Source organism: Procambarus clarkii, chromosome 66 (assembly GCF_040958095.1).
Source record: "Procambarus clarkii isolate CNS0578487 chromosome 66, FALCON_Pclarkii_2.0, whole genome shotgun sequence".
NCBI classification, from domain to species: Eukaryota; Metazoa; Arthropoda; class Malacostraca; order Decapoda; family Cambaridae; genus Procambarus; species Procambarus clarkii.
The window spans coordinates 17,314,422-17,334,651 of NC_091215.1; the positions used below are offsets into that span (position 1 = coordinate 17,314,422).

General features: G+C 53.6%; 2 protein-coding genes across 3 annotated transcripts in view; one reads left to right on the forward strand and one right to left on the reverse strand.

Annotated features, from left to right (window-relative positions):
• Nucleotides 1-20,230, forward strand: part of LOC123769136 (adhesion G-protein coupled receptor G2) — a 109,112-nt gene that overhangs the window by 72,293 nt on the left and 16,589 nt on the right. The gene's annotated exons all lie outside the window — the stretch shown is intronic.
• LOC123769312 (circumsporozoite protein-like) lies at nt 1,084-17,976 on the reverse strand. The gene is made up of 2 exons (XM_069310072.1): nt 17,829-17,976; nt 1,084-1,529 (listed from the first exon to the last, which is right to left on the reverse strand). Exons 1-2 carry the CDS (start codon nt 17,974-17,976, stop codon nt 1,084-1,086), a joined length of 594 nt encoding a protein of 197 aa, XP_069166173.1.

Genomic DNA, 20,230 nt, shown 5'->3' on the forward strand with positions numbered 1-20,230 from the left:
GGTCTATAGATAGCAGTTGTCACGTATGGGGTCTATAGATAGCAGTTGTCACGTATGGGGTCTATAGATAGCAGTTGTCACGTATGGGGTCTATAGATAGCAGTTGTCACGTATGGGGTCTATAGATAGCAGTTGTCACGTATGGGGTCTATAGATAGCAGTTGTCACGTATGGGGTCTATAGATAGCAGTTGTCACGTATGGGGTCTATAGATAGCAGTTGTCACGTATGGGGTCTATAGATAGCAGTTGTCACGTATGGGGTCTATAGATAGCAGTTGTCACGTATGGGGTCTATAGATAGCAGCTGTCACGTATGGGGTCTATAGACCTTCTGATCTTTATAATGTTCTTAAACAGGATGCATAAAGACAAAGAATTAAACTTGGATAATTGACATAACGACTAGAGAAAGTTAAGATGGGAAGAGGTTCGTTGATCTGCAACACGTTAGCAAGTAATGTGAACAACCAGGCTTTTTGAACACTTGTCTTCATGTAATGTGATGATAACTAGGGTTGTTGAACACCTGTCTTCATGTAATGTGATGATTACTAGGCTTGTTGAACACTTGTCTTCATGTAATGTGATGATAACTAGGGTTGTTGAACACCTGTCTTCATGTAATGTGATGATAACTAGGGTTGTTGAACCTGTCTTCATGTAATGTGATGATAACTAGGCTTGTTGAACACCTGTCTTCATGTAATGTGATGATAACTAGGGTTGTTGAACACCTGTTTTCATGTAATGTGATGATAACTAGGGTTGTTGAACACCTGTCTTCATTCTAATGCTTCTCCTCCAACGCCTCGCCCTCATCCCTTCTCCACTAAATCATTGTCACCACTCGCCCACACCGGCAGCACGCCCACACCGGCAGCACGCCCACACCGGCAGCACGCCCACACCGGCAGCACGCCCACACCGGCAGCACGCCCACACCGGCAGCACGCCCACACCGGCAGCACGCCCACACCCGCGGCACGCCCACACCGGCAGCACGCCCACACCGGCAGCACGCCCACACCGGCAGCACGCCCACACCCGCGACACGCCCACACCACCCTTCCATTGGGGAAGACTAGTGCAGCGGGTCGGGTCGAGCTTCCGCCCAACCCATAACCCCAGGCAGCCGCCACCCACGACTTCTGTGGGCCTGATTCGGCGCCGCGGGGTTACCTTGGGCCTGATTCGGCGCCGCGGGGTTACCTTGGGCCTGATTCGGCACCGCGGGGTTACCTTGGGCCTGATTCGGCGCCGCGGGGTTACCTTGGGCCTGATTCGGCGCCGCGGGGTTACCTTGGGCCTGATTCGGCGCCGCGGGGTTACCTTGGGCCTGATTCGGCGCCGCGGGGTTACCTTGGGCCTGATTCGGCGCCGCGGGGTTACCTTGGGCCTGATTCGGCGCCGCGGGGTTACCTTGGGCCTGATTCGGCGCCGCCGTGGGCCTGATTCGGCGCCGCCGTGGGCCTGATTCGGCGCCGCCGTGGGCCTGATTCGGCGCCGCGGGTTCCGTGCCAGTCAGGCCTGAGGGCTTCAGGTGGTTATGGCGGGAGTTTCATATGACGCGCCAGAATGACAAGTGACATGCGCCTTGCGTTCCTAAATGTTGCTTACCGTTGTGTTGCTGCCAGACACTTTGTTCCCAGAGAACTAAGTCAGTGTTACTTTCGTCCTGGTGAACCTTACTGTGAAACTTTACGGTGTTAAGGGGGAACTATTGTCACAATGCCGTAGGAAAATTAATGAAACTGTTTTTCATTAATAGAATTTTGATGAAATTTTTGATTAACAAATTTTGTTAGATTCAAAACTAAAAGTAACCGATTGAGATTTTAATGGACATACATATTTCAAAGCGCTGAAACAATACAAAAAATGCATTTCTCATGAACTTATTTATAAACTAACACCAATTTAGACCCAGCCAGGGTCTGTGTAACCGATTTTAAACGATGCGGTGGGCGCCTCCACCTGACCACCTGGCTCAGGTCATTGTATATACACGCCACACTAATGCTTATCTTCATTACATTCACAAGGGAGACATCTCCCGTCATGCAGGGTGCATTCGCACCTCCACAGATCTCCAGTATCAGCTCTAGATACTGGTAATGGCTTAAAAGGGCCACCACTTACGGGCTATTCATGCCCGTGCCACCTTTTGGGTGGCTTAATCTTCATCAATCAATCAATCAGCTTATCTTCGCACCTTGTCTCAGATTTTACTAAATCATGCCTCACACGTTTAATTGAATTCTATGACCTGGCACGAAAGAGAAGGGTGGGCAGATTGCATTTTGTTTCGCTGTCAGAAAGACTTTGACACAGTACCCCATGAAAGGTTGTTACAAAAGTTGGAGCAACAGGCAGGAGTAAAAGGTAAGATGCTCCGGTGGATAAGGGAGTATCTAAGCAACAGGAAACATTACGGGCTATTTATGCCCGTGCAACCTCTTGGGTAGCTTAATCTTCATCACTCAACAGGAAACAACGAGTAACTGTGAGAAGAAATCAGAGTAGCGAGATGTCCCCTGCGGAGTCCCACAGGGCTCTGTACTTGGACCCATCCTGTTTCTAATATAAACGATCTGAAAGGGTGTATAGACTCATTCTTCTCAGAGCGTTTGCAAACGATGGAAGAAAAGTATGGAACGATGAAAAGGATAAAGTCAGAACAAGAAAGACTTTAAGACGACTTGGAGAAACTGGAGGAATGGTGGTCTTGAAAATGGCTACTAGAGTTTAACTCGGGTAAGTGTAAAGTAATGAAATTAGGCGGCGATAGCAGGAGGCTGAACACAAGGTACCATCTGGGAGATAAAATTCTTCACGAAAAACATAGAAAGATCTGGGGGGGGGGGGGTGATGTCACACCGAACCTGTCCCCAGGAGCCCACATCAAAAGCATTTCATCAGCGGTATATGCCACCATAATAACCGCCTTTAGAAATTTGTGTAAGGAAACACAGGGAACCTTGAACAACGTATGTCAGACCAATCATGAGGTATGAGGCTCCGGTATAGATACCATACCTAGTCAAACACCAGACGATATTAGGGAAAGTTCAGGGTCATACAACCAGACGGGTCCAAATTCAGAGCCGAGAAATATGAATTACGAGGAATGGTTGATGTAATTCCACCTCACGACACCGAAAAGTAGGTGAGATATGATGTACTAATAACAAAAACAGGAACCTTTTTAAGCACCAACGTATATACAACACCTACCAACATAGGATTATGCCTGAACGGTAGGAGTGAGTGCCCCCAAAGACACAAAGCCAGTGTTCTCAATGCTTATATTCGTTGAGCGTTTACACACTGCTCCGAATGGAGTAACGTGAGTAGAGAGTTTGAAAGAGTAACTCGTGTATTGGTGAACAACAGATATAGCAACACGGAAATAAACACCGCTATAAGAAGACACCTGGACCGATGGTACAATCCTGAGCCTAGTACAGAAACAACAACACCTCCATTTACATTACAAATCAACTATGCACAGTGAACATAAAGAAGAAAGAATAATGAATTAATCCGTAAAGGAGTAAAAAGCACTATTCCTAACCAAAACATAGACCAAATCATATAATATAAAACCAAGAAGACTATCGACCTCCTTATAAAAAACAGGCCGAAGTCGACGGAGAACCCTTTACAGCAGTCAAGCGTTGTATACATGTACTCCTCCAACCGTCAATCTAAGTACATATGTATGACGTCGACCAAGCTGACGAGGCGTTTGACCTGTCATCTTCAATCCGGTGCCCCCAGGAATCACATGAGACAAGCCCATGACATCACCTTAACAAGAGAAATGTTGAATAAATACACTTGTATAATAGACAAAATCCAAGATGTAAGAAGATTACAAATTCTTGAAGCAATCAGCATAAAAATAGAACAACCCACCATGAACACCCAAATTACAGAACTATTCACTGTACCCACCATGAGAGTAAGGACAAGACCAGAACATAACGACGTCAACACAGAAGACACAGCTCAACATAATAGGCCTATTACACCTGATTAATCTTTGTATGTCCCCCTATTTTCCCCTTGCCTATTGCCTTGTATATAATATATATAATTATATATATATATATAATATATATATAATATATATATAATATATATATAATATATATATAATATATATAATATATATATGTCGTACCTAGTAGCCAGAACGCACTTCTCAGCCTACTATGCAAGGCCCGATTTGCCTAATAAGCCAAGTTTTCATGAATTAATTGTTTTTCGACTAATTAACCTACCTAACCTAACCTAACTTTTTCGGCTACCTAACCTAACCAAACCTATAAAGATAGGTTAGGTTAGGTTAGGTAGGGTTGGTTAGGTTCGGTCATATATCTACGTTAATTTTAACTCCAATAAAAAAAATTGACATCATACATAATGAAATGGGTAGCTTTATCATTTCATAAGAAAAAAATTAGAGAAAATATATTATTCAGGAAAACTTGGCTTATTAGACAAATCGGGCCTTGCATAGTAGGCTGAGAAGTGCGTTCTGGCTACTAGGTACGACATATATTATATATATATATATATATATATATATATATATATATATATATATATATATATATATATATATATATATATGTAATAATAATGACGTTGCATAGCCGTAATGAAGGCAATGCATTATATATGTTTAAAAACAACGTTAACAACTAAAAAAATTTATTGACAAAAGAATTACATAAATAATAATTTGATTTGGATGCCTCAATCAGCGGCCGCTGTCAACCTTTACTGAGAGTAATGAGTGTACTGGTTGTCCATCACGGGATGGTGGTGGTGGTGGTGGTGAGGAGTCTTCACTCTCCCGTCTCCTGGGGTCTGTCCAGTACTGTACCCAGCCTTCCCACCGGCCTCTTGCTTCACCTCTTCATTATCGCTCTCCCTCTCCCACGTCCTCTCTCTCTCTCTCTCCCACGTCCTCTCTCTCTCTCTCTCTCTCTCTCACGTCCTCTCTCTCTCTCTCTCTCACGTCCTCTCTCTCTCTCTCTCCCACGTCCTCTCTCTCTCTCTCTCTCTCTCCCACGTCCTCTCTCTCTCTCTCTCCCACGTCCTCTCTCTCTCTCTCTCTCCCACGTCCTCTCTCTCTCTCTCTCCCACGTCCTCTCTCTCTCTCTCTCCCACGTCCTCTCTCTCTCTCCCACGTCCTCTCTCTCTCTCCCACGTCCTCTCTCTCTCTCCCACGTCTTCTCTCTCTCTCCCACGTCCTCTCTCTCTCTCCCACGTCCTCTCTCTCTCTCCCACGTCCTCTCTCTCTCTCCCACGTCCTCTCTCTCTCTCCCACGTCCTCTCTCTCTCTCTCTCTCTCTCTCTCTCTCTCTCTCTCTCTCTCTCTCTCTCTCTCTCTCTCTCTCTCTCCGGCTCTTCTCCCACGCCCACAACAAAAAACCGGTTTAACCGACAATAGATGTCGTCCCCCTCGTTATCGCTTTTAATCCGGACACCTGGTTAGGTAATCCGGATCTTGCTAGGGATAATCTTCCCTCTTGTGGCTCCACAATCCGGTTGCGGGAAGCAACTCTGCGCCGCGTGCGGTCGAGGACCGCCGGACCCTTGGTAACTGAATCCCACTTTCCTTGGCGGTAACCGAACCATTGTCCTGCTATTTTTGCTCTCCCAGCCGTGGTGGAGGAAGGGTGCGTCATGGAGCGCTCTTGAAAGTTGTGAACTTGTGAACCAGTGAGTAATGAAGGATGAAGAATGAGGTTCCAGGCCTTTTGAGGTATCAATGACCAGCAGAAACCAACGGAAAACTTTGCGCAGAGAGTTAAGTGATAGTGACAGTGATGGACGAGTGAAGAGTGTTGTGATCGACGGCGGACGGATCCTGGGTTACAAAGTTCTATACAAACTCAGCAGGAAATTCTCACCGGAAGGAAGCAGCAGGACCACATATAGCAAGAGGCACAGATTAATGGAAGGAAGCAACAGGACCACATATAGCAAGAGGCACAGATTAATGGAAGGAAGCAACAGGACCACATATAGCAAGAGGCACAGATTAATGGAAGGAAGCAACAGGACCACATATAGCAAGAGGCACAGATTAATGGAAGGAAGCAACAGGACCACATATAGCAAGAGGCACAGATTAATGGAAGGAAGCGGCTGCTATTTGCCTCAACACGTCACCTAACATTTCATCAGAAGCTGGAGTGGACCGTTCAGTTGGCCAAAGAATTTGGTGAATATGAACCATTATTTAAGGAAGGTGTTCACCGGCCCTACATAACGGTTGGGACAGGAGAGGCAGTGGAACACTTAACGACTGACGGATTTAGGAATATTGTTCTGGTTACTCCTGAAGTGGGAATAATTTACACTAAAGTCATTGTTTTTAAGTATCTGACATACTTGGAGACTGAATTTCTTCATCTCAACAATGATAGTGTTGTGTGGGCTAAGAGGAACATTGTACGTGGTGAACAACACAGCCAGATTGTTGCCTTATTAAAGGGTGAGGCTCCAGAAAGACTGTGCAAGGAGTTTAATATAGGAAAATGGCAAAATATATTAAGCAGCCTGTATTATACATGAAGTGTTCTCGTTGGGGACATATGGCTTGGAAATGCCAGTTTGACCCCAGATGTCGGTATTCTTGTAAGAAGCATGACTCGCGACATTGTAGAGTCAGGATTGACAGAGAAAAAATGCCATCTTCCCGCAATTGTCGAGGCATCCACAATGCTGGTTCCTGTCTGTCCCATGAAGCCCCGTGTGAAAGATTCCAAGCTGGCACCCATAAGCAGGATAAACGAGGCTACGAAGGAAGGTAAGATCTTCCAGCAGGAACAAGGAAGAAACAGTGGAAAGACAACGATTGCTTCTGTGACCAAAATTGGGAGACAGGCACGGCGACGACTAAGGCTAGCCTGGTGGCAGGAGGACACCAAGCCAATAAAGTTGTGACACGAAGCCTCATCACCACTGGGCCTCGTGGTGGTGAGGTGCAGGGCGGCGTCGTGGACTCTGCGGTCGGTACACAGACCTTGGAATCCCTCAAAAAGTTGGACAAGAGGATTGAAACTCTAGAAATATTAGCTATGGCAAACAGATGGGGTGTAGTGGGGGAGAGTAGTGGGGGAGAGTAGTGGGGGAGAGTAGTGGGGGAGAGTAGTGGGGGAGAGTAGTGGGGGAGAGTAGTGGGGGAGAGTAGTGGGGGAGAGTAGTGGGGGAGAGTAGTGGGGGAGAGTAGTGGGGGAGAGTAGTGGGGGAGAGTAGTGGGGGAGAGTAGTGGGGGAGAGTGGTGGGGGAGAGTAGTGGGGGAGAGTGGTGGGGAAGTGTGGTGGGGGAGAGTAGTGGGGGAGAGTAGTGGGGGAGAGTAGTGGGGAAGTGTGGTGGGGGAGAGTAGTGGGGGAGAGTAGTGGGGGAGAGTAGTGGGGAAGTGTGGTGGGGGAGAGTAGTGGGGAAGTGTGGTGGGGGAGAGTAGTGGGGAAGTGTGGTGGGGGAGAGTAGTGGGGAAGTGTGGTGGGGGAGAGTAGTGGGGAAGTGTGGTGGGGGAGAGTAGTGGGGAAGTGTGGTGGGGAAGTGTGGTGGGGGAGAGTAGTGGGGGAGAGTAGTGGGGGAGAGTAGTGGGGGAGAGTAGTGGGGGAGAGTAGTGGGGGAGAGTAGTGGGGGAGAGTAGTGGGGGAGTGTAGTGGGGGAGTGTAGTGGGGGAGAGTAGTGGGGGAGAGTAGTGGGGGAGAGTAGTGGGGGAGAGTAGTGGGGGAGAGTAGTGGGGGAGAGTAGTGGGGGAGAGTAGTGGGGGAGAGTAGTGGGGGAGAGTAGTGGGGGAGAGTAGTGGGGGAGTGTAGTGGGGGAGTGTAGTGGGGGAGTGTAGTGGGGGAGTGTAGTGGGGGAGAGTAGTGGGGGAGAGTAGTGGGGGAGAGTAGTGGGGGAGAGTAGTGGGGGAGAGTAGTGGGGGAGAGTAGTGGGGGAGAGTAGTGGGGGAGAGTAGTGGGGGAGTGTAGTGGGGGAGTGTAGTGGGGGAGGGGGAAGAAAGTAAGGAAGAGGATGGAGTATCACAGATGGAAGAGTCTCGGGAACATGAACTGTCCACTAATTATGGCAATGTAGGGAGCCGGTCGGCCGAGCGGACAGCACGCTGGACTTGTGATCCTGTGGTCCCGGGTTCGATCCCGGGCGCCGGCGAGAAACAATGGGCAGAGTTTCTTTCACCCTATGTCCCTGTTACCTAGCAGTAAAATAGGTACCTGGGTGTTAGTCAGCTGTCACGGGCTGCTTCCTGGGGGTGGAGGCTTGGTCGAGGGGGCCGCGGGGACACTAAAAAGCCCCGAAATCATCTCAAGATAACCTGTTGACGGAGAAGCTCAGGAAAAATGGTTTACAAAAATAGAATTGGAAGACATTATGAATAGTTATCTGTGATGGTAATAGTGGGTGTACAGGTGCTAAACGAGAATAAATTTCTAAATATTGGGAGTCTGTGACTAAGGAGATATTGCTTCTCAATAACTTAAAATATGGGGAGGGTGTGGACAAGGCGATGTCAATTATCAATGAATTGGCAAACCTCAGCAAAGTTCATTGAATTGGAACATAGAGGAATAAATTTCTGCATCTACTTAGTATTCCTCCCATGTTAGTGTTAATTGTTAATCATGCTTCGTAACTTTGGAACATAAGGATCTTATTATACTTTCACATATATTATTAATTTCTTCCCACCATTTGAAGTGAGAAGGTTACTTCATTAGCTCCCTCGCCTCTCATTAGTCTAATCGCCGAAGCTTCGTTTAACTCTGAAATTCTATCCCCCAACACTCTGTAAGTTCAATCATATCATTACCTCAGTAATAGTATACCTTGGGTCATGAGAATAATCTGGGGGTTGTTCTCATGGCTTCATTGAACCATCACCAACTTGTTTAGTCTTCCTTCACCAACACAGGACATGACAGGAGCAGAATAATCAATAAGAGATCCCCCAGTATGTCATGTGATTACCATTGGAATGTGAAGTACAGAATATGATTAATAATTGTGTACTGTATGGGTTTGTGAGCCCCTTGAGGGACCTTGTGAGCCCCTTGAGGGACCTTGTGAGCCCCTTGAGGGACCTTGTGAGCCCCTTGAGGGACCTTGTGAGCCCCTTGAGGGACCTTGTGAGCCCCTTGAGGGACCTTGTGAGCCCCTTGAGGGACCTTGTATAGACGAGGGTAGAAATAGTCTAAGCTTTTGATTGTTGCCGCCGGAGGCAGCTAGTTTATTGTGCACCCCATACCCATCCTGTGAGCGGTAGCGCAAAAACATTACAGAGGGCACAAAAGGTCTTTATCAGACCTCATCTTAGATTATTACTTAAACAATTTCATCTATCCTTCACACCTTATAGTTACAATGTCAGCTAGTTATAGAGAAAGTGCTATTTCAAGACTATATATTTACAGTAAGTCATCATACATTAATGGTACGTCTTATCGCTAATACATAATAGTTTGGCCAATGGGGATATTACAGAGTCATAGGGGAGCTTCTGTTTATTATTAGTCCTCACAATACACTATTTGTTTCTGAATCTCGTATGTCGTTCATCTACTGGAAGCAAAATGTGGATAAAGTGCAAGGATTTCAGGTAATTTTTTCGATGGCAATAAGATAGGTTGCCATATCATACAGAGTGAGCTTAGATTTATCTCTAAATGGCTCAATTTTACTACAATCCCAGATATAGTGTTCGAGTGTGTGTCCCTGTCTTTGTCCACACACTTTACTTCATCTAGATCCCTATACTGCTACTATCTATCCTTTTGAGATGAACTTTCTTTACCCAATAAACTTACCTGAACACCGTCCTACACAGTGTCCACATAAACGTTTTTTTTTCTAGTTAAAAGAGTAGTAAGCTGGCTTGGTGAGACCAGTGGCCCGGCCCTTGCTGGTGTGGGGGCCCTGGTGGCCCGGGCCTTGCTGGTGTGGGGGCCCTGGTGGCCCGGTCCTTGCTGGTGTGGGGGGCCGTGGTGGCCCGGGCCTTGCTGGTGTGGGGGGCCGTGGTGGCCCGGGCCTTGCTGGTGTGAGGGGCCGTGGTGGCCCGGGCCTTGCTGGTGTGGGGGGCCGTGGTGGCCCGGGCCTTGCTGGTGTGGGGGGCCGTGGTGGCCCGGGCCTTGCTGGTGTGGGGGGCCGTGGTGGCCCGGGCCTTGCTGGTGTGGGGGGCCGTGGTGGCCCGGGCCTTGCTGGTGTGGGGGGCCGTGGTGGCCCGGGCCTTGCTGGTGTGGGGGGCCGTGGTGGCCCGGGCCTTGCTGGTGTGGGGGGCCGTGGTGGCCCGGGCCTTGCTGGTGTGGGGGGCCGTGGTGGCCCGGGCCTTGCTGGTGTGGGGGGCCGTGGTGGCCCGGGCCTTGCTGGTGTGGGGGGCCGTGGTGGCCCGGGCCTTGCTGGTGTGGGGGGCCGTGGTGGCCCGGGCCTTGCTGGTGTGGGGGGCCGTGGTGGCCCGGGCCTTGCTGGTGTGGGGGGCCGTGGTGGCCCGGGCCTTGCTGGTGTGGGGGTCCCCGCCAAAGGGAGCTATACCAGGTGGACCCTCCGGTGCCTTCATTAGTCCCTCTAAAGAGGGCAGGGGGGGTGGGGGAGAAGGGGGGGATGAAGTTATCTTGAGAGGATTTCGGGGCTTAGCATCCTCGCGGCCCGGTCCTCGATCAAGCCTCCTTTTTGTTACACCCCCCCCCCCAGGAAGCAGCTCGTAGCAACTGTCTAACTCCCAGTTACCTATTTACTGCTAGGTGACCAGGGGCATCAGGGTGAAAGAAACTCTGCTCATTTGTTTCCGCCTCCACCAGGGATCGAACCCGGAACCTCAGGACTACGAATCGGAAGCGCTGTCCACTCAGCTGCCTGCAGCCTTTGTGGGGGGGGGGGGTTCATGCCTAGTGTCAGGGCTGCCAGAGGCTTGTGTTCAGCTGAACACGGCACCCATCTCAACCCTCCAGAAACAGTTCAAGGATTACAGTGATGAACAACGAGGCTGTGGGGCGCGGCGCCGGGTTCAGCCGGGGGGGGGGGGGGGAGGGGGGGTGCAGTGACGTCTGTAAGACTCGTGTAAAAACCTTGTACCGTTTCGTCCCCCCTCCCCCTCCACCCACTGATGCCAGCCCCCCTCCACCCACTGGTACCAGCCCCCCTCCACCCACTGGTGCCAGCCCCCCTCCACCCACTGGTGCCAGCCCCCCTCCACCCACTGATGCCAGCCCCCCTCCACCCACTGGTACCAGCCCCCCTCCACCCACTGGTACCAGCCCCCCTCCACCCACTGGTGCCAGCCCCCCTCCACCCACTGGTGCCAGCCCCCCTCCACCCACTGGTGCCAGCCCCCCTCCACCCACTGGTGCCAGCCCCCTCCACCCACTGGTGCCAGCCCCCCTCCACCCGCTGGTGCCAGCCCCCCTCCACCCGCTGGTGCCAGCCCCTCCACCCACTGGTGCCAGCCCCCTCCACCCACTGGTGCCAGCCCCCTCCACCCACTGGTGCCAGCCCCCCTCCACCCACTGGTGCCAGCCCCCCTCCACCCACTGGTGCCAGCCCCCTCCACCCACTGGTGCCAGCCCCCTCTCCACCCACTGGTGCCAGCCCCCCTCCACCCACTGGTGCCAGCCCCCCTCCACCCACTGGTGCCAGCCCCCTCCACCCACTGGTGCCAGCCCCCTCCACCCACTGGTGCCAGCCCCCTCCACCCACTGGTGCCAGCCCCCTCCACCCACTGGTGCCAGCCCCCTCCACCCACTGGTGCCAGCCCCCTCCACCCACTGGTGCCAGCCCCCCTCCACCCACTGGTGCCAGCCCCCCTCCCCCCACTGGTGCCAGCCCCCCTCCCCCCACTGGTGCCAGCCCCCTCCACCCACTGGTGCCAGCCCCCCTCCCCCCACTGGTGCCAGCCCCCTCCACCCACTGGTGCCAGCCCCCTCCACCCACTGGTGCCAGCCACCCTCCACCCACTGGTGCCAGCCCCGTCCACCCACTGGTGCCAACCCCCCGTCCACCCACTGGTGCCAGCCCCCCCTCCCCCCACTGGTGCCAGCCCCCCTCCTTCCACTGGTGCCAGCCCCCTCCACCCACTGGTGCCAGCCCCCTCCACCCACTGGTGCCAGCCCCCTCCACCCACTGGTGCCAGCCCCTTCCACCCACTGGTGCCAGCCCCCCTCCACCCACTGGTGCCAGCCCCCCTCCACCCACTGGTGCCAGCCCCCCTCCACCCACTGGTGCCAGCCCCCTCTCCACCCACTGGTGCCAGCCCCCCTCCACCCACTGGTGCCAGCCCCCCTCCACCCACTGGTGCCAGCCCCCCTCCACCCACTGGTGCCAGCCCCCCTCCACATACTGGTGCCAGCCCCCCTCCACCCACTGGTGCCAGCCCCCTCCACCCACTGGTGCCAGCCCCCTCCACCCACTGGTGCCAGCCCCCTCCACCCACTGGTGCCAGCCCCCTCCACCCACTGGTGCCAGCCCCCTCCACCCACTGGTGCCAGCCCCCCTCCCCCCACTGGTGCCAGCCCCCCTACACCCACTGGTGCCAGCCCCCCTACACCCACTGGTGCCAGCCCCCTCCACCCACTGGTGCCAGCCCCCCTCCCCCCACTGGTGCCAGCCCCCTCCACCCACTGGTGCCAGCCACCCTCCACCCACTGGTGCCAGCCACCCTCCACCCACTGGTGCCAGCCCCGTCCACCCACTGGTGCCAGCCCCGTCCACCCACTGGTGCCAGCCACCTCCACCCACTGGTGCCAGCCCCCCTCCACCCACTGGTGCCAGCCCCCCTCCACCCACTGGTGCCAGCCCCCTCCACCCACTGGTGCCAGCCCCCTCCACCCACTGGTGCCAGCCCCCCTCCCCCCACTGGTGCCAGCCCCCCTCCACCCACTGGTGCCAGCCCCCCTCCACCCACTGGTGCCAGCCCCCCTCCACCCACTGGTGCCAGCCCCCTCCACCCACTGGTGCCAGCCCCCTCCCCCCACTGGTGCCAGCCCCCCTCCCCCCACTGGTGCCAGCCCCCTCCACCCACTGGTGCCAGCCACCTCCACCCACTGGTGCCAGCCCCCCTCCCCCCACTGGTGCCAGCCCCCTCCACCCACTGGTGCCAGCCCCCTCCACCCACTGGTGCCAGCCACCCTTCACCCACTGGTGCCAGCCCCGTCCACCCACTGGTGCCAGCCCCGTCCACCCACTGGTGCCAGCCACCTCCACCCACTGGTGCCAGCCCCCTCCCCCCACTGATGCCAGCCCCCTCCACCCACTGGTGCCAGCCCCGTCCACCCACTGGTGCCAGCCACCCTCCCCCCACTGGTGCCAGCCACCCTCCCCCCACTGGTGCCAGCCCCCCTCCCCCCACTGTTGCCAGCCCCCTCCACCCACTGGTGCCAGCCCCCTCCACCCACTGGTGCCAGCCCCCCTCCACCCACTGGTGCCAGCCCCCCTCCCCCCACTGGTGCCAACCCCCTCCACCCACTGGTGCCAGCCCCCTCCCCCCACTGGTGCCAGCCCCCCTCCCCCCACTGGTGCCAGCCCCCCTCCACCCACTGGTGCCAGCCCCCCTCCCCCCACTGGTGCCAGCCCCCTCCACCCACTGGTGAAAGCCACCTCCACCCACTGGTGCCAGCCCCCTCCCCCCACTGGTGCCAGCCCCCTCCACCCACTGGTGCCAGCCACCCTCCACCCACTGGTGCCAGCCCCGTCCACCCACTGGTGCCAGCCCCGTCCACCCACTGGTGCCAGCCACCTCCACCCACTGGTGCCAGCCCCCCTCCCCCCACTGGTGCCAGCCCCCCTCCCCCCACTGGTGCCAGCCCCCTCCACCCACTGGTGCCAGCCCCCTCCACCCACTGGTGCCAGCCCCCCTCCACCCACTGGTGCCAGCCCCCCTCCCCCCACTGGTGCCAGCCCCCCTCCCCCCACTGGTGCCAGCCCCCTCCACCCACTGGTGCCAGCCCCCCTCCACCCACTGGTGCCAGCCCCCCTCCACCCACTGGTGCCAGCCACCCCTCCACCCACTGGTGCCAGCCCCCTCCACCCACTGGTGCCAGCCCCCCTCCCCCCACTGGTGCCAGCCCCCCTCCCCCCACTGGTGCCAGCCCCCCTCCACCCACTGGTGCCAGCCCCCCTCCACCCACTGGTGCCAGCCACCCCTCCACCCACTGGTGCCAGCCCCCTCCACCCACTGGTGCCAGCCCCCCTCCACCCACTGGTGCCAGCCCCCCTCCCCCCACTGGTGCCAGCCCCCTCCACCCACTGGTGCCAGCCCCCCTCCACCCACTGGTGCCAGCCACCCCTCCACCCACTGGTGCCAGCCCCCTCCACCCACTGGTGCCAGCCCCCCTCCACCCACTGGTGCCAGCCCCCCTCCCCCCACTGGTGCCAGTCCCCTCCACCCACTGGTGCCAACCCCCCCTCCCCCCACTGGTGCCAGCCCCCCTCCCCCCACTGGTGCCAGCCCCCCTCCTTCCACTGGTGCCAGCCCCCTCCACCCACTGGTGCCAGCCACCCCTCCACCCACTGGTGCCAGCCCCCCTCCACCCACTGGTGCCAGCCCCCCCTCCACCCACTGGTGCCAGCCCCCCTCCCCCCACTGGTGCCAGCCCCCTCCACCCACTGGTGCCAGCCCCCCTCCGCCCACTGGTGCCAGCCACCCCTCCACCCACTGGTGCCAGCCACCCCTCCACCCACTAGTACCACAATCACCGTCAACTTGGTTCTTTGATCATGGAGATCCTGGTTCTCCAGGATCAATGTCTGTGTGGCCCGGTCTCTTGACGGTTTTGGTGGTCCGTAGACAAATCTGGACATTATTTGCATTTATATGTTTTATTAATAATAAAACCAAAATAATATCCTAAGAAATTCTTATATTCTGAAGGTTTTATTTTGTGTACTGTATGTAATTGTATTTTAAGTTGTATATAATGGCATCAAATTGTTCGACTTTAATAACAATCATTTATCGTTTGGATTCAGATTTGAACGCAATAATCCCAGAATAACTGGAATAATTAATGGACTATTTGATGTGTTTAGTTACATTACCTGTTGTACTAGTAATGGTAATAGTAACAATGGTGGTGTGTGTACTGGACGTACTGGTGAGGTGAGCACTGGTTCAGAGCCTCCCAGCCCCCGTCACCCGCCATTACCAACACCCCAGCTGGTGGAGGTGGTGACAAACACTCGATATATCGAGCACAGTTGGCCACCCACACGCTTGTTGCGCGCGCACAAATTTTCCTTGCAAAAAAATTTTTCCTTGCAAATTTTTGTTCCTTGCCAAAGAAATTAATAAAATAAAGCAAGTAAAGCAAAAAAAAAAAAAAAAAAAATAAAAGCAAAAATAATAAATAAAATATGCTTGTCTTTGGGACGCAGTGGTAAGGTCCTAGCCTGGTGCTCCGCGAGCGTTTTGGCCAGAGTTCGTATCCTGGCCGGGGAAGATTGACTGGGCGCCAATCCTTAAATGTGAACAATCCTCTGTTCACCCAGCAGTGAACGGGTACCTGGTTAAACAATTTGGCGGATCATATTCAAGGGAAAATTAGAATTTAAGACCAGCCCGAAATGGGGGGTAGGGGGGGGGAGAGTAAAGAGGAAGGAGAGGTATAGGTGAAGGGAAGTGTAGAAGTGGGAAATACAGTGAGAGGTATGAAAGCAGGCGGACTGTCCGCCTTGCTGACACGATGTGTGGGTGTTGGCAGCTAAGCTACGCTGGCTCTCTCGTCTGTCCGTCTGTCTGCATCAGATGTAAGGACACGTGTCTTGCTCTGCCTGAGAATGGAACCCGGGTCCAGTAACTTGAGAGCGAGCTGCTCTATCACTGATCCGCATGACTTATTTCAACATTAAGATGTATAACGACATGTGTATAGTCTTGTTCACGATTGTTGTTATAATGTGTGTGTGTGTGTGTGTGTGTGTGTGTGTGTGTGTGTGTGTGTGTGTGTGTGTGTGTGTGTGTGTGTGTGTGTGTGTGTGTGTGTGTGTGTGGCGTTCCCGGTGACTCTCCCGCCTGCAGGTCAGCGCCACACTGTCCTAGTGGCCGGAGGTGAAAGCTGCCCTCTGGGGGGGGGGTCCTGCCCTCTGGGGGGGGTTCCTGCCCTCATGGGGGGGGGGCTCCTGCCCTCATGGGGGGGGGGCTCCTGCCCTCATGGTGGGGGGGGGCTCCTGCCCTCATGGGGGGGGGCTCCTGCCCTCATGGTGGGGGGGGGGTCTTGGTGCTCAACACAAGACAAAACTGTAAGTGTAAGCGAGGTGAACCTGCTTATGTTGCAGGGGATGTAAGGGCGCCGGCGCCAGTGACGTGTGCGGGAGTTTCGACTTGACAGACGAACTTGACTGAGGCTCGTGTCGCCCCGACCCATTCATTCCTTGGCAGGGTAATTGGCTGCGGTCTGGCCTGCCCTGACCCGCCTCTAGACCGGCTCACAACCTGTTGTGGGCCTGTTGTGGGCGTGTTGTGGACCTGTTGTGGGCCTGTTGTAGGCGTGTTGTGAGCCTGTTGTGGGCCTGTTGTGGGCCTGTTGTAGGCGTGTTGTGGGCCTGTTGTGGGCCTGTTGTGGGCCTGTTGTGGACCTGTTGTGGGCCTGTTGTGGACCTGTTGTGGGCCTGTTGTAGGCGTGTTGTGGGCCTGTTGTGGGCCTGTTGTAGGCGTTTTGTGGGCCTGTTGTGGGCCTGTTGTAAACCTGTTGTGGGCCTGTTGTACGCGTGTTGTAGGCCTGTTGTGTACCTGTAGTGAGCCTCTTGTATCTGTTGACAATTACAAGTAGAGATGAGTGGTCCTTGCAATATAACAAGTAGAAGACCCTTCCAGTGGTTATTAACGTTCTCCTGTGGTGTATTATAAGACTCGAGGGTCATAATCTGGTACTGTAGTTAGCTGTGGTGGTTAAAGCAGCGAGAAATACCTTCACTATGTATCCTTTGCAATGAGAAAATGCACTGGTACAGTGGTAGTGAGAGGAGGGGGCAGTGGACCCCATGCCCGTGCTGTGGGGGGCCAGTGGACCCCATGCCCGTGCTGTGTGGGGCCAATGGACCCCATTCCCGTGCTGTGTGGGGCCAATGGACCCCATGCCCGTGCTATGGGGGGCCAATGGACCCCATGCCCGTGCTGTGTGGGGCCAATGGACCCCATGCCCGTGCTGTGGGGGGCCAGTGGACCCCATGCCCGTGCTGTGGGGGGTAGTGGACCCCATGCCCGTGCTGTGTGGGGCCAATGGACCCCATTCCCGTGCTGTGTGGGGCCAGTGGACCCCATGCCCGTGCTGTGGGGGGTAGTGGACCCCATGCCCGTGCTGTGTGGGGCCAATGGACCCCATGCCCGTGCTGTGTGGGGCCAATGGACCCCATGCCCGTGCTGTGTGGGGCCAATGGACCCCATGCCCGTGCTGTGTGGGGCCAGTGGAGAAGGTTAGACATGATGGGCTCAGTAACTGGAGCTCAACAATCATCTAGTTAAGGAAGCAAGTTTTGGTACGGTAGTGGCATATTACACTCAGTGTTATAGAGGAGGGAGTGTACACTACCTGCATGAGCCGAGCCACAGCTAATAAGGTGCCCGGGAGCTGGAGCTCAACCCCTCTAGGCACAGCTGTTGTTTGTTGTTTTAGATTCAGCTACTCGGAGGTTATGAGGCCAAATTCTACCACTTTCTTGGAGAATGCATCAAGTAATACTTGTAGCCTTGGTTTACTGTGTGTCGTAATACAAATATTATCAGCATAACATATAAGTTTCAGTAGGTCGTACAGGTATGTCATGGACAAGTGTGTGCATAAGTATATTGAAGAGCACTCAGAACATTACCTTTGGTTCCAAATTCAGCAAGTTGCTCTAATATTTCGCCATTCGCTACATCGAAAGGTGACTTTAGGTCAATAAAGGCTGCCTGTGTCCCATCCTGGGAGTGTAGAAAATATTCAGCTAAAACAAATGTTCTTATTTCCATTCTCATGTTAACTATACTGTTAATGGAGTGTCCGTTGAGCCTTGAGTCTTTGCCCGAAACACTATGCGTATTAGTGGCTTTAGGTATTGTATGTACTGCCTCTATCTTTAAAGCTAACAGAATGTTTGTACTGTAATTCTGCAACTATGTATGTACTGTTCCTAAATAAATTATTATTATTATTATTATTATTATTATTATTATTATTATTATTATTATTGTAGACACATCTGGCAGGCCAGTGAGGCTGAGCCACTACCAGAATACTCAGATTGTAAACTCTGTGATAAACCTTTAATGCATTCACTAGAACACTATATTGTTGAATGTGAAACCGTAAAGGACTTTAGACCTCCTGGCCTCTTGTACCACCAACTGGGTAACTATTTTATTGACTCAGGTTACTCACCTTACACATTGACTCACCTTACCTCAAAGTAAGGTAAGGTGTTCTGGACGACATCCTAACAATTTATCCTAAATTTGCTTGTCCATTTTAAAGAATGAAGAACAATTTTGTTTACATTCTAAGCTGCATCACTTATGAACCCATCCCTGCCCTTGTGTGGCAGTGCACAGTAGAAAGTTGTATTTACATATTCATGCATTAAAACATTGATTGTAACCATGATATATATGTGCTTCAGCCTACAGTTTAGACCTATTGTCTTATGTAGGACCCTCTGTCCTGCGTGACAGTCAATACCAGCATTATCCTCACTTTAATAAGACTTAATTGAATTCCTCAGATTAGGCAAAATCGTAATTAATTTTTGTCAATAAAGATCTTAATAATAGCTACGGGGAAGCAAAAGTTGCAAGTATCACGGACCCGTAGTGGTCTTACCTGGCACAGGCGCGGGGCTGTAACTTGTAAGCACAGCTGTTGTTGTTGCAGATTTAGCTACTCAGAACGAAGTGTCCATGTAGCACGGGCTATGGTGAGCCCGTAAGCACAGCTGGGTAGGAACCCTAATAAAGGCCTATAGAGGGGTGGGAGACGGAGGTAGGCCGTGGGGAGGCGAGCGTGACCGGGCAGCTTACGGGGTGAGGGGGGGGGGGGGGGGTGGAGACGCGTCCTGGAGGTACCTGCTTGGGGCTCCCTGAGGGAATCCCTGGGGGGTTGGGGGCACCCCCGAGGAAGTGAAGGCCTGGAGGGGTGCGGGGGGCCAGCTTCACGCCCGACTTTCACCAGCGCCAAGGTCGTGGCCACACCACTCGGGCCCTCCGCCACCAGTCCTGGTAGTGGTGTGGGCGGGTGGTGGCGGGCGGGAACACTCCCGTGCTGGATGTATTGTCAATACCTACAGACCAGCTCCTCTGGCCTTGTTCTTGGCGTTAATGTCATGAATGAACCGAGGCCGGGTGAGGACCAGTGACGCATGAGTGACGCCTTGACGGGTTGCGTCAGGTCCGCTCTCACGGCAGCAGCGGCCCCCGGGTCTGTGAGCGCCGGCTGGCAAGTGTATTTACTATTTGTGTCGGCAGAATCGGGCTATTAGCTCCTGGACTCTGCTCTCTAACCAAATTATGTTTCCTCTGTTATGTCTACTAACTACATATATTTCTCTGTAACACACACACACTCGCGCGCACACATCCCCAGGAAGCAGCCAGTAGCAGCTGTCTAACTTCCAGATACATATTTACCGCTAGGTGAACAGGAGCATCAGACTGAAAGAAACTTTGCCCATTTGTTTCTACCTCCGCCGGGAATCGAACCCGGGCCATTAGGACTACGACTCCTAAGCGCTATCCACTCAGTGTGTATCTGTATACAGAGCATGTGGAAGCTGGTTAGCATTGCATTTCACCTTTGTAAACACATATTAATGACACTGTAAAAAGACACCTCGAACACTGTTCATGTAGGACAGACGTAATTCTGTGTATTTACGTTTGTAAGTTAGCTTAGTCTTTTAAGAGCACTACAATCACCTTCTGTGGTTGATCAATAAATTACTGAACTGTATGTTTAGCAGATCTCTAACCCTGCCCCTGTCCAGGGGCCTCGTAGCCTGGTGGATAGCGCGCAGGACTCGTAATTCTGTGGCGCGGGTTCGATTCCCGCACGAGGCAGAAACAAATGGGCAAAGTTTCTTTCACCCTGAATGCCCCTGTTACCTAGCAGTAAATAGGCACCTGGGAGTTAAGTCAGCTGTCACGGGCTGCTTCCTGGGGGTGGAGGCCTGGTCTAGGACCGGGCCGCGGGGACACTAAAGCCCCGAAATCATCTCAAGATCTCAAGATATGGAGGGCA